The sequence below is a fragment of the Aotus nancymaae genome, unplaced genomic scaffold, assembly GCF_030222135.1.
Source record: "Aotus nancymaae isolate 86718 unplaced genomic scaffold, 86718_ANA_hifiasm-v0.15.2.pri h1tg000007l, whole genome shotgun sequence".
NCBI lineage: Eukaryota > Metazoa > Chordata > Mammalia > Primates > Aotidae > Aotus > Aotus nancymaae.
In genome coordinates, this window is record NW_026988418.1 from 15,836,527 (window position 1) to 15,849,339 (window position 12,813).

At 38.2% G+C, this 12,813-nt stretch overlaps 1 protein-coding gene across 7 annotated transcripts in view; it reads right to left on the reverse strand.

The window, feature by feature from the left end:
- The window catches only part of TUT4 (terminal uridylyl transferase 4), a 135,648-nt gene that overhangs the window by 14,030 nt on the left and 108,805 nt on the right, over positions 1-12,813 (reverse strand). For 4 of the 7 annotated variants that reach the window (XM_064372358.1, XM_064372361.1, XM_064372354.1 and 1 more), the window contains 6 exons: positions 11,326-11,403; positions 11,004-11,181; positions 10,690-10,737; positions 10,520-10,602; positions 2,788-2,903; positions 1,331-1,551 (listed from right to left, as the gene is read on the reverse strand). In XM_064372358.1, coding sequence (XP_064228428.1) covers positions 1,331-1,551; positions 2,788-2,903; positions 10,520-10,602; positions 10,690-10,737; positions 11,004-11,181; positions 11,326-11,403 — 724 coding nt within the window. The remainder of the gene's footprint in view (positions 1-1,330; positions 1,552-2,787; positions 2,904-10,519; positions 10,603-10,689; positions 10,738-11,003; positions 11,182-11,325; positions 11,404-12,813) is intronic. The other 3 variants (XM_064372359.1, XM_064372356.1, XM_064372357.1) reach the window with 2 other exon arrangements.

The following is a 12,813-nucleotide window of genomic DNA, read 5'->3' on the forward strand; positions in this document are numbered from 1 at the left end:
AATCTCAAATATCTCTCCAATTTTATAAACTTAGACTTTTAAACTATGAGTATATTAGTAAAGGACTTGTAGCAACTGAGCTACTTTTAAAAGCCATTTTTCAGTCTAGCAAATCAAGAAAAAAATACACTGATCCTAGACACAAGAACAAATGTCATTTTGCTTTTCAAAAGGAACAACAGATTTATTTGAGAAATACTTTCTGGCTGGCTGCAGTGGCTTTTATCTGTAATCTTGGTACTTTGGGAGGCTGAGGTGGGGAGCTCATTTGAGTCTGTGAGGTCAAAGCTGCAATGAGCTATGATCATACCACTGCACTCCATCCTGGGCAACAAGAGCAAGACCCTGACACACACACACACACACACGCACACACACAAAACCTTTCTGCAATAAGAATCTGAGCAACCAGAAATCACCACTTCTAAAACGTTCTTTTTTTTCTTTCAATAAACTCTTCCTTGGGTTACTATTTAATTCTCAAAATTCTTTGTGAAATACAATATGAACAGATATCCCTCTCTCATAGCAGAGTGGGAAAAAATATAATTTCTCCAATACGTTTCTAGGAAAACAAAATCTCTTGTAAAGAATGTTATACTGATAGCAAGAGAAACAGATGAAGAGTCTGACTCAAATCCAAAAATTAGGCCAGGCGTGGTGGCTCACACCTGTAATCCCAGCACTTTGGGAAGCTGAGGCGGGTGGATCATCTGAGGACAGGAGTTGGAGACCAGCCTGGCCAACATGGCGAAACCCTGTCTCTACTAAAAGTACAAAAATTAGCCCGATGTGGTGGCAGGCGCCTGTAATCCCAGCTACCCAGGAGACTGAGGCAGGAGAATCACTTGAACCCAAGAGGTGGAGGTTGCAATGAGCCAAGATTGCGCCACTGCACTCCAGCACGGGTGACAAGAAGGAGACTATCTCCAAAAAAATAAATCCGAAGAATACTTACAGGGAGATAAAACTGAATACAACAGACTGTGGAGATCTTGAAAATAAACTTATCCAAGTACTATTCAAAGTAAAAGCCTCACTGTCTAAATTTTATCTCTTTAAGTAATTGTAAGGGCGTGGTAGCTCACGCCTGTAATCCCAGCACTTTGGGAGGTCAAGGCAGGCAAATCACAAAGTCAGGAGTTTGAGACCAGCCTGATCAACATGGTGAAACCCCATCTGTACTAAAGAAGAATATAAAAATTAGCCAGGCGCGATGGTCCAAAATCATACAACTAGGTTTGCAATAGAGAGGAATCAGGATCTTTAGCATGACATCAAAATAAATGACTTCATTTCTATCAGAAACTGTTTGGCCTTTTCTATTTACCTGCCACACTGCTATTCCTCTGACGGGCCAGCTTGACCTCTGGGCACTCCCTTCGTACATGTCCAGCATCTCCACATATAAAACATCTGAGGTCTCTGGGGTCTCTAAAGTCTCGAGTGTCGTGGAGGTCTCGGGGGTCAGTGTCTCGGGAGTCTTTCTCTTCTTCATTCCCTTCCTTCTCTTCTTCACTGTCTTTCTTCTTTAGTCTAAACAGTAAACTGCTGATACCAATAATGTGGGGCTAGGGACTTGTAAATTAAGTAAGTCACAGACAAACCAAATTATGCAGGACTCTCACAATATCAAAAAGACTAACATGCCCATCATTTCATGCATCTTTTTGAAGGCAAGGGAACAAACATTTAAGGCATACCTGCTCATTTGGCAGAAACTGGGTTTTCCAGTAGTTTTGTAAAACAACATTATGTTAAATTTTTTAAAATATCAAATTTTAAACCTTTAACAATCCTTAGAAGTTTATATTTATTACCTCAAGTTTTAAAAAGAAACTGAGGCTAAGAGAAGATAAGTGTCTTGACTAAATTTAATAGTAAATAGCAATGATGGAAACTGGAAGTTTGTTCTGTTTCAAAACTTCCAAGTTTTTATATTAGGCTAGACTTGATGACAAAAGAAAGAGACCTTCCTGGCCTACTGTAGTATACAGAACCTATACTATAATTCGTAGATATATTTTTGAGGAGGTGCATAGATGTACATTCCCTAAGATCTTTAGCATAACTCACAGCATATATCTCAAGAATTCCATTAATTGTATTTTAATTATTGGTCTGCATGTCTGAGATCCTCAGTAAGAACCCAATATCTTGGTCACTTTTATTTCTTGGCTTCTAGCAGTTTCCAACTAATAGTAGGTGTCAATAAATGCTTCTTCAATTAAAAACAACAACAAAAAAAAAAACTGGCTGGGCATTGTGGCTCAGGCCTGTAATCTCAACACTTTGGAAGGCCAAGATGGGTGGATCATGAGGTCAGGGGTTTGCGACCAGCCTGGCCAACACTGGTGAAACCCCATCTCTACGAAAGATACAAAAAACTAGCCAGGCATGGTGGTGTGTGCCTGTAATCCCAGCTACTTGGGAGACTGAGGCAGGAGAATCGCTTGAACCCAGGAGGCAGAGGTACAGTGAGCCAAGATTGCACCATTGTACTCCAGCCTGGGTGACAGCGTTGAGACCATGTCTCAAAAAAACAAAAACAAAAACAAAAGAAACCTGAGTGAATTAATAAATAAACAAATGAATGTTAGAAGATATTATTATATCATATATAAATCTTACCATATTACAAAATTCCACTCAAATGAACATTTACCTTAGGTATAATTTAATACCCTAAACTTTCTCACTTAAACATTTCTGAGCATAATTATAGCTACAAATTGGCCTCTGATTTATTTTCCTCAAAATGTTGATATATATTATTCATTTGCCAACCTTTTCCTTTTAGGGCAGTCTTTCATGTAGTGGCCTATTTTTCCACACACACGGCAACATCTATCATTGGGAGCGAGTTCTCCATCTGTTAATACTCTGGAATCAAAGAAGTACTCCTAGGGAGAAAATGCAGTTTCACTAGGAAGAATCACTATAAAATATTTTGAATTCAAATGGAAAGAAGACCAAAATGAAAACATGGTTTATTTTTACAAAGAAAATAAACAGCAACAAATAGTTTGTAACTAAAACCATGATATGAAAATAAGATTCACAATCATCATCACAGTTGCTAATAGTACTAACCAAATTACATCCATATGACATATACAAAGAAGCTACAGATGAATAAGAAAAATCTCAATAAAGTAGATACTATCTTCATCCTCACTTTATAGATGGGAAACCTGAGATTAAGAAGTTCAAGTAATTTGCCCATAGTAAAAAAAAAAAAAAAAAAGTTAAGTCTCAGATAAAAGATTTAGAGCTAAGTCTGTCTCACTACAAAACTCATGCTTTCTGCTATACTGGGTCACTTTTGGAAAGGAATTCTCTGTACAAAACTGCCTGTAGGCTCAGCCCAGTGACTCATGCCTGTAATCCCAGCACTTTGAGAGGCCAAGGCAGAGGGATCACCTGAGATCAGGAGTTTGAGACCAGCCTGGCCAACATGGTGAAACCCCATCTCTGCTAAAAACATAAAAATTAGGCCAGAGGCGGTGGCTCACGCCTGTAATCCCAGCACTTTGCAAGGCCAAGTTCAGAAGTTCAGGACCAGCCTGGGCAAAACGGTGAAACCCTGTCTCTACTAAAACTACAAAAATCAGCCAGGTGCAGTGGCAGATGCCTGTAATCCCAGCTACTCAGGAGGCAGAGGCAGGAGAATCGCTTGAACCCAGGTTGCAGAGGCTGCAGCGAGCCAAAATCATGCCGCTGCACTCTAGCCTGGGTGACAGAGTGAGACTCTGTCTCAAAAAAAAAAAAAGAAAACAACCACAAAAATTAGCTGAGCATGGTGGTGTGTGCCTTTAATCCTAGCTCCAGGAGGAAGAGACAGGAGAGTTGCTTGAATCCAGGAGGTGGAGGTTGCAGTGAGTGAGTGCAGATCATGTCACTGCACTCCAGCCTGGGCAACAGAGAGAGACTCCATCTCAAAAAACAAAACAAAACAAAAGCCTATAGACCCAGCTACTCAGGAGGCTGATATGGGAGGATCACTCGAGGCCAGGAATTTGAGGCTGTAGTGCATAATGACTATGCCTATAATAGCCACTGCACTCCAGCCTCGACAAAGTATTGAAACCCTGTCACTAAAATATAAAAATAAATAAGTAAATAACAACAACAACAACAAAAAGCAGTTCTCTGGTTTATGTGAAATATGACTGAACTGCTGGGTTATGTGAAATATGACTGAACTGCTGGGTGAAGTGGCTCGCGCCTGTAATCCCAGCACTTTGGGAGGCCAAGACGGGGGAATCACTGGAGGTCGGGAGTTCGAGACCAGCCTGACCAACATGGAGAAACCCCAAACATGCAAAATTAGCCAGGCGTGATGCCACATGCCTGTAATCCCAGGTACTCAGGAGGCTGATGCAGGAGAACTGCTTGAACCTGGGAGGTGGAGGTTGTGGTGAGCTGAGATTGCACCATTGTACTCCAGCCTGGGCAACAGGAGCAAAATTCCATCTCAAAAAAAAAAAGAAAGAAAAAAAAAGAAATATGACTGAATTTAGACTTGATCTTAGCCAAACGGTCAAGAAGCAATATATGATTGGATTTAATACAGCTTTTTAAGAACATGTAACATGTATTATGTAAAGAAGAGCAGATCTAAAGAAAAGGTAGGGAGCCAAAAAGAAGCAAATAATTTTCCCAGGTCTTAGAACCAGACATTTTTGCTTTATCTTTGCACCTTGCTTAACCTTCTAAGCTTTAGCTTAGTTTTGCACTGTCACAAAGACTAGCTGGTCCTAAACGATGTCCGTCCTTCTGGAAGGCAAGAGAACATGTCCACTTAGCTGTCTTCAAATCTACCTAAACTCAAGGATAAAAGTATAAGGGACATGCCCAATAGGACAGCTATAGCTTTAAAAAGACAGTAACAAGTATTGGTGAGGATACAGAACAACTAGAACCCATCTTGCTGGTGGGAATGTAAAGTAGCACAGCCACTTTAGAAAAAAGTTCCTCGAAAAGTTAATTTATCAAAATAACACAGCAATTACACTATTAAGTATATACCAAGAGAAATGAAAACATACATTCCCACAAAAATTTGCATACAAATATTCACAACAGCATTATTCATAAAAAGCCAAAAAGTAGAAACAACTCAAATGTACAAAAACTGATGAATGAATAATAAAATATGGTCTATCCATACAATAGAATACTTTTCAGCCATAAAAGAGACTGAAGTACTGATATATGGTACAGCATGAATGAATCTTGAAAACATCATGCTAAATTAAAGAAGTCAGTTTCAAAATGTTACATATCATATGATTTCACTTATATGAAATGTCCAAAATAGGCAAATCTACAGAGACAAAAAGTGGATTCGTAGTTTGAGAAGAGGAGAAGAGAGGGAATGAGAACTGACTGCTAATAGGGACAAGGATTTCTTTTAGAGAAGATAAAAATGTTCTAAAATTAAATTGTGGTGATGGTTGCACAATCCTGTATATATACTAATAAAAAACCACTGAATTGCACAATGAGTTGTACATAATGTGGACTCTATTCCAATGAAGCTGTTTGGTTTGGTTTGGTTTGGTTTTTTAGAGACAGCATCTCACTATGTTGGCCAGGCTGGTCTTGAACTTCCGGCCTCAAGCAATCTTCCTGCCCTGGGCTTCCAAAGTAATGAGATTGCAGGAATGAGCCACCATGCCCATCCTGTGTTTTTTTTTTTTTTTTTTTAAAGCTGAGAGATACAATTCTTCATTTACTGACAAATGAATATAACTAATTAAAATCACCATCCTATTTTTTTGCCAGGACAAAATAAAGGTCTTAATTTACCCAGTTGCTTAAGACAGAAACCTAGGAAGCATCCTAACTTCTTCTCTTTCACCCATTACTTCTAATTAATGACCAAGTTGTATCCATTCTATTACTGAATATCTCTTGAATCCACTTTTCTCTATCCTTACACCCTAGTTAGGGTGGCCTACACCTGAGGCGAGCAAACTTATTCTGTAAAGAATCAAGTATAGTAAATATTTTAGGTGTTGTGACAAAATTGAAGATGTAATATAGGTACTTATATAATAAGAGAAAACAAATTTCCACAAAAAATTTTACTGAAGAAATGTTATATATGCTAATAGTAATAATTAGATATAATTTTTTAAATAAGTTGACTAATAAGAATAATATAATTATTTTAGAGGCAGATAATAGTTCACTTAATTGGAGTTCAAAGTTAGTATTCCCTATCATTCAAATTGATAGCAACTGTTAATCTGTAAATGTTGATCTGTCATTACATTTTATGTATTTTAACTGAAAATGTTTTTCACAGATGAAGAGGTTGAAGATACAGAGCAGACAGAATAATCTAGAGTACATATGTAAAAACTAATCTTTCATAAAGGAAGGATACCTGCAGATGCAGGCAGATTTATAGATCTAGAAGCAGAAAGCTAAAGGACTATTTATTTGATACTATGTACTGTCCCAGAGGAAAAGCATCTACTGGAGTGAGAAGGGCAGAGGTAAAGGGTTGGACAAAGTGCAGGGCATACTGCATTTTGTTTTGTTTTGTTTTTTGAGACAGAGTCTCGTTCTGTTGCCCAGGCTGGTGAGCACTGGCACAATCTCAGCTCACTGCAACCTCTGCTCCTGGGTTCAAGCGATTCTCCTGCCTCAGCCTCCCGAGTAGCTGGAACTACAGGTGCACGCCACCACATCAGGCTTTATTTATTTATTTTATTTCATTTTTAGTAGAGATGAGGTTTCACCCTGTTGGCCAGGCTGGTCTCAAACTCCTGACCTCATGATCAGCCTGCCTCAGCCTCCCAAAATGCTGGGATTACAGGCGTGAACCACCGCACCTGGCCAGCATATTACATTTTGAGTAAAGTAAGTAAATTTGAAATAGTTCTAATAGAATAGGAACTAAAGGTAACTAAAGAAATATGACTGTCAGACAGCATTGAAGGTCCAGTTGAGGCTGGTTAAACATTTATGATTGTACTATATACTTAAAATTGTCTAGCTTTTTGACTTATATCCATTAGTGTACAGCTACCCAAGCAGAGCCACATGGTGGATAGCAGAATTCATATAAGGCAGAATACAGAAGAGTACACAGGAAGGACAGTGGCACAAAGGAATTTAAGGTATATGCTAGATGGCCGGCCACAGTGGCTCACACCTGTAATCCCAGCACTCTGGGAGGCCAAGGTGGACAGATCACTTGAGGTCAGGAGTTTGAGATCAGCCTGGCCAGTGTGGTAAAATCCTGTCTCTACTAAAAATACAAAAATTATCTGGGCGTGGTGGTGTGCACCTGCGCCTGTAATCCCAGCTACTCAGAAGGCCAATGCAGGAGGATCGTTTGAACCCCAGAGGCAGGGGTTGCAGTGAGCTGGGATGACATCACTGCACTCCAGCCTGGGTGACAGAGTGAGACTCTATTTCAAAAAAAGAAAAAAAAAAGGGTATATGCTAGAGAGCAGACAAAATCTAAGTTAAATGGGGAAGAAAAATGACAGAAGACAGCTGATGGACAGGGACAAAATGGGTGAATATATAAGAAGATAAAATTATGTAGAAAAATAATTGAAAGACCAAGAAATACACTTCTCTTTATCTTTCATTAATTTATGGAAATAAGGCAAATATATCTTCTATGCTATGATAATCTCAGTAACTAGGAGTGAAATAGGTATAAGCATGAAAGACTATGTACAAGAATATTTTCAACAATACAGGTTGAATCTCCCTTACTATACAGGATGCTTAGGGTCAGAAGTGTTTTGGATTCTGGAATACTTGCATTATATTTATGCCAGTTGAGTATCCCAAATCAGAAAATGTGAAATCTGAAATGCTCCTATGAGCATTTCCTTTCAGGGTCATGTCAGTACTCAGTAAGTTTCAGATTTCAGATTTGGGAAGCTCAACCTGTGTAAGTTATAACACTGACATATTGAAGATAACCTAAATGTCCATCAAAAGAAAAGTTAGATAAACTAGTATATCCAAGTTATGGAATACTATATACTGACTTTGGAAAGAGAATAAAGTAAATCAAAAAATGATTAGCAGTCTCATGGGCCCCTTCTGCTAGGAGCCAAATGACATTCAAGACCAAAGACTTTGATATTTATATGTAACTCAGGGCTAATTATAATATATTGCATTATTAAGAATTACTAAAAATTTGTATGCATAAACTAAAATTGGCACATTTCCAGTTTACTGAGGACTCTAATTTAGTATTCCACTAAAAAGTCTCAGCCAGGCACAGTGGCTCACACCTGTAATCCCAGCACTTTAGGAAGCTGAAAAGAGTGGATCAACTGAGGTCAGGAGTTCAAGACTACACAGACCAACATGGTGAAACCCCGTCTCTACTAAAAATACAAAATTAATTGGGCGTAGTGGCACATGCCTGTAATACCTGCTACTTGGGAGGCTGAGGCAAGAGAATCGCTTGAACCTGGGAGGCAAGATCGCACCACTGCGCTATAGCCTGGGCAACAGAGCGAGATTCCATTAAAAAAAAAAAAGTGCCACTACATGGTGTTGAGCATGATGGCTCATGCCTAAAATTTCAGCGCGCAGGAGGATCACTTGAGCCCAGGTGTTTAAGCTGCAGTGAGCTATGATCGCACCACTGCACTCCAGCCTGGGCACCAGAGCAATACCTTGTATCAAAAAAACAAAAATAAACAAAAAGGTCTGACTTCATGCAACACTTGCATATATAAACACAAACAGTTGGAATTCTCATAATTCTCAGGTAAAATGCTTTAACAGTGTATCATCATATTTGTTTTGATCTGTTTTTCATTGTTTCTATTTCAATTAAAATATTAGTAAAATCAGGGCAGGCGCAGTGGCCCATGCCTTTAATCCCAGGACTTTGGGAGGCTGAGGCGGGAAGATCACCTGAGGTCAGGAGTTCAAGATCAACCTGGCCAACATGGTGAAACCCCTGTCTCTACTAAAAATACAAAAATCAGCCAGGCATGATGGCAGGCACCTGAAATCCCAGCTACTCGAGAGGCTGAGGTTGGGAGTAAGAGAATCGCTTGAATCCAGAAGGTGGAGGTTGCAGTGAGCCAAGATCTCACCACGGGACTCCAGCATGGGCAACAGAGCAGGACTCTGTCTCAAAAAAAGAAAAAAAAAGTAAAATTATTGTTTAGTTTTCCTTTTACTCATTTCGTTCTTAACATTTTTTGTGCATTGTTTCAAATTTTATTCTTATTTTATTTCTCTCCATTGTAATTATTATCACCCCCATAAGAGGACAGGAAATAGAAAGTATCTGAGAACCAGTGCTCCAAGGGAAAAAAGACTTCTCTCTGCTTTTCTTATTCTACCCTCAAGAAAGTGGACACTTGAAACTGGACTGAACAAGTTCAAGGACATTCACTATGCAATGTAAATGCATGTTTGTTGTAATGGTTAATCTGAGTGTCAATTTGACTGGATTGAAAGATACAAACTATTAATCCTGGGTGTGTCTGCATGGGTGTTGCCAAAAGAGATTAACATTTGAGTCAGTGGGCTGGAGAAGGCACATCTGCCCTTAATCTGGTGGGCACAATATAATAATCTTCCAGTGAATATAAAGCAGGCAGAAAAACGTGAAAAGGCAAGATGAGCCTAGCCTCCCAGCCTACATCTTTCTCCCATGCTGGATGCTTCCTGCCCTTAAACATCGGACTCCAAGTTCTTCAGTTTTGGGAGTCAAACTGGCTCTCCTTGGTCCTCAGCTTGCAGACAATCTATTGTGGAACCTTGAGATCCTGTAAGTTAATACTTAATAAACTCATATATATCTCCTATTAGCGCTGTCTAAGAGAACCCTGACTAATAACATTTGTTCTCTTTCTTGAAATTTCTTCTAAGTCTCTTGCTCTGAAGTTGAAACCTCCTGTGGTCTCCCTAACTATAAGAAAGCAGGCAAAAACCAGAGTGAGACAAAGGGGAACATGTGACACTCTGCCACCCAATTCAGTCAAAAGGAAACTTCTCCATTCCATGCCATCTAATTCAGCTTACCAAAGCTATACAAAAATTAGAGAACTCCCCACAAATAATAAAGCTTTTCTCTGCTTTTGTCTTCTCTGTGTATATTTTCACCAAGATTTCTAGAGATAAAAGAGGAACAATGAGCAGCACCTGAAATTCAACAATCCAGAGTCTTGATTATCTAACTCTCATTCACTCAACAAATGCTTACTTGGTACATCCAATGTGCCAGACACTATGTATGTACTGGAAATAGAAAGGTGAACCTTACAGATGTGAATCCTGTCTTCATGGAGTTTACAGTCTAGTGGAGAAGACAGAATTTAACAAATAGTTTCAACAAATAAAATAAAAAATATGTGTATCTCATTATGGGCTATGATAAATGCAATAAGAAAAAATATACAAAGCTATGACCATCTCTTTCCCTATATCATCAATTTGGAAACAGGATTTAGTTTCTTGTTCTATTTTAAAAAAGAAAGGGTTCACAATTCATATAATGTCAACTTACAGCTTCTCTGCCAATGAGTGGATAAAAAGGGGTACCAAAAAGTTTCCTTCCATTGATAAATGCTTTCATGATGAAATTGGTCACTATTAAAGAAAGAAGAAAACAATAAAAATGCAAACATTAATGTGTCAAAGTTTTAAAATCAGAGAATCTCTGTATTTAAAACTTACTCTTTCTAGAAACTCCAGCACCAAGGTTATGATTCAAGTCAAAAGGGTCTATAAAAGAAATATATCAATTATTAAGAATTACACTCACTGTACCATAAAAATGTACTTAGTAGATATTACTAAAGTCTAATACTTACATGTACTCAGACTATACAAATCAGCAAATTATTCCTCTAAAATTACAGATTAAGGGATGAAAACTGATAAAAATCAAAAGGAAGAATCTTCCAAATCCTAATGTATTTCAGTTTTCCCCTCAATTTCCTTGGCTAAATTTTGGTTGTTCCTGAATTAATATTAGCTTAAATAATTACCTTCAATTGCAATGCACTTGGATGTCCACTGCTTCTCAAAAGTTGTCAAAAGCTTTTTCTGCCGAATGCTAATTACATATTCCTTGAAATCAAACTCTTCAGTATAGAAACGAAGCAGTCCCAACCAAAGCTCCCCTAATGATTCTGTGTTCTTTCCAAGTGAAGGTAAACGCTTTTTCTACATATAAAAAAAAGAAAAGAACAATGTCTATACAGTACTATCCAAAATATGGACAGCAAACCCAAGTTAAATTATTAAATTATACAAATCCTAACACATATCAGTGAGCATTCTATAACATAAAGACTATTTTTAAATTACCAGTTCTTCTGTTTTATCAAAGAAAAAAGCATTCCATCCATCAACCATTCTCTGTGGAATCTGTTTTCCATCAAAGATCTGCATAAAAAAATTAATTGTATTATTAGATTTCAAGTGATCCAACCCGAAGGCCCAAATACTCTGATATAATTTTAGAATTTACCTAAAAGACATACTGAAATACTTCTTCCAAAAAGAACATGTTAGAATGATGGTATAATTTGATGCCAAGAAACTAATGAATAATATGTATTTGCAAGACCAAAGCTGGAAAAGGGTATCTTAAGAGCATCGAACTCCAAATGATACATTTGATGTTATCTGATGTTACCTACTTGGCCTATCAAAACATATCCAGTCCAAGAATACTGAAGCAAAATGAAAAAAAGAAAACAAAAACAGCAGTTTCAGCAAAGGATCACAGATATAAAAACACAAAACAGATAATACCTACTGACTGTGCACCCAAAGGAAATCAACAGAACTGTTTTGGGACCTAGTATCTTTAATCATTTATCTGTATCAGATAAGGCTAAAAAGCAATTGGACAATCATTTTTTAAAAATGGAAAATTAGGGCTGGGGTACAGTGGCTTATGCCTATAATACCAACACTTTGGGAGGCCAAGACAAGTGGATCACAAGTTCAGAAATTCAAGACCAGCCTGGCCAACATGCTGAAACTCCATCTCTGCTAAAGATACAAAAAAATTAGCCAGGCGTGGTGGCACGCGCCTGTAATCCCAGCAACTTGCAAGGCTGAGGCAGGAGAATCACTTGAACCCAGGAGGCAGAGGTTGCAGTGAGCCAAGATCACGCCACTGCACTCCAGCCTGAGCGACAGGGTGAGACTCTGTCTCACCAAAAAAAGAAATTAGAAAGCTTTCCCTTACATTTTGATAAATATTATAAACCTTATTAATTATAAATGATAATTCACTGTCCTAAGGACGGAGAAGAAAAAATGCTATTTTACAAGAAGAAAAGTATCCCGTAAGATGACTGTGTAACTGACTTCCACAAGTAATTGAGACTTTTATTCTAAAGGAGACTTAAGAAAGAGATGCAATAAAGTAGGAAGGTACAATAGATTCAGTCAGCAGACCTCATTTCTAGCCTCCATCCTGAGGAACAGTAATCCTGGGCAAGACCATCATATCCCTAAATGCTCGGTTTTTCCAGTAAAAATGAGAAAAGACTATATAAATCAGCTAGTCAGTAGTTTATAAATGGAGAAAACATACCACACTACCTTTTCTTTACCCTCTACCCCGACTAATGGGTCCCAGACTATATATAGTTAAACCAGAATACCATTTAAAACCACTAGATAAGGTGGGCCTGTTCCAATAGCCTTTTCCATTTTTGAGGTGACAGTGATTGATACTGGCCCCTCCAATTTTATTCTCAGATTTAAGTTATTTGCGGGTGAGGACTATGGCTTATTTCTGAAACCCAGAACCCTACTAGACCAAAGCCACACAGAGAA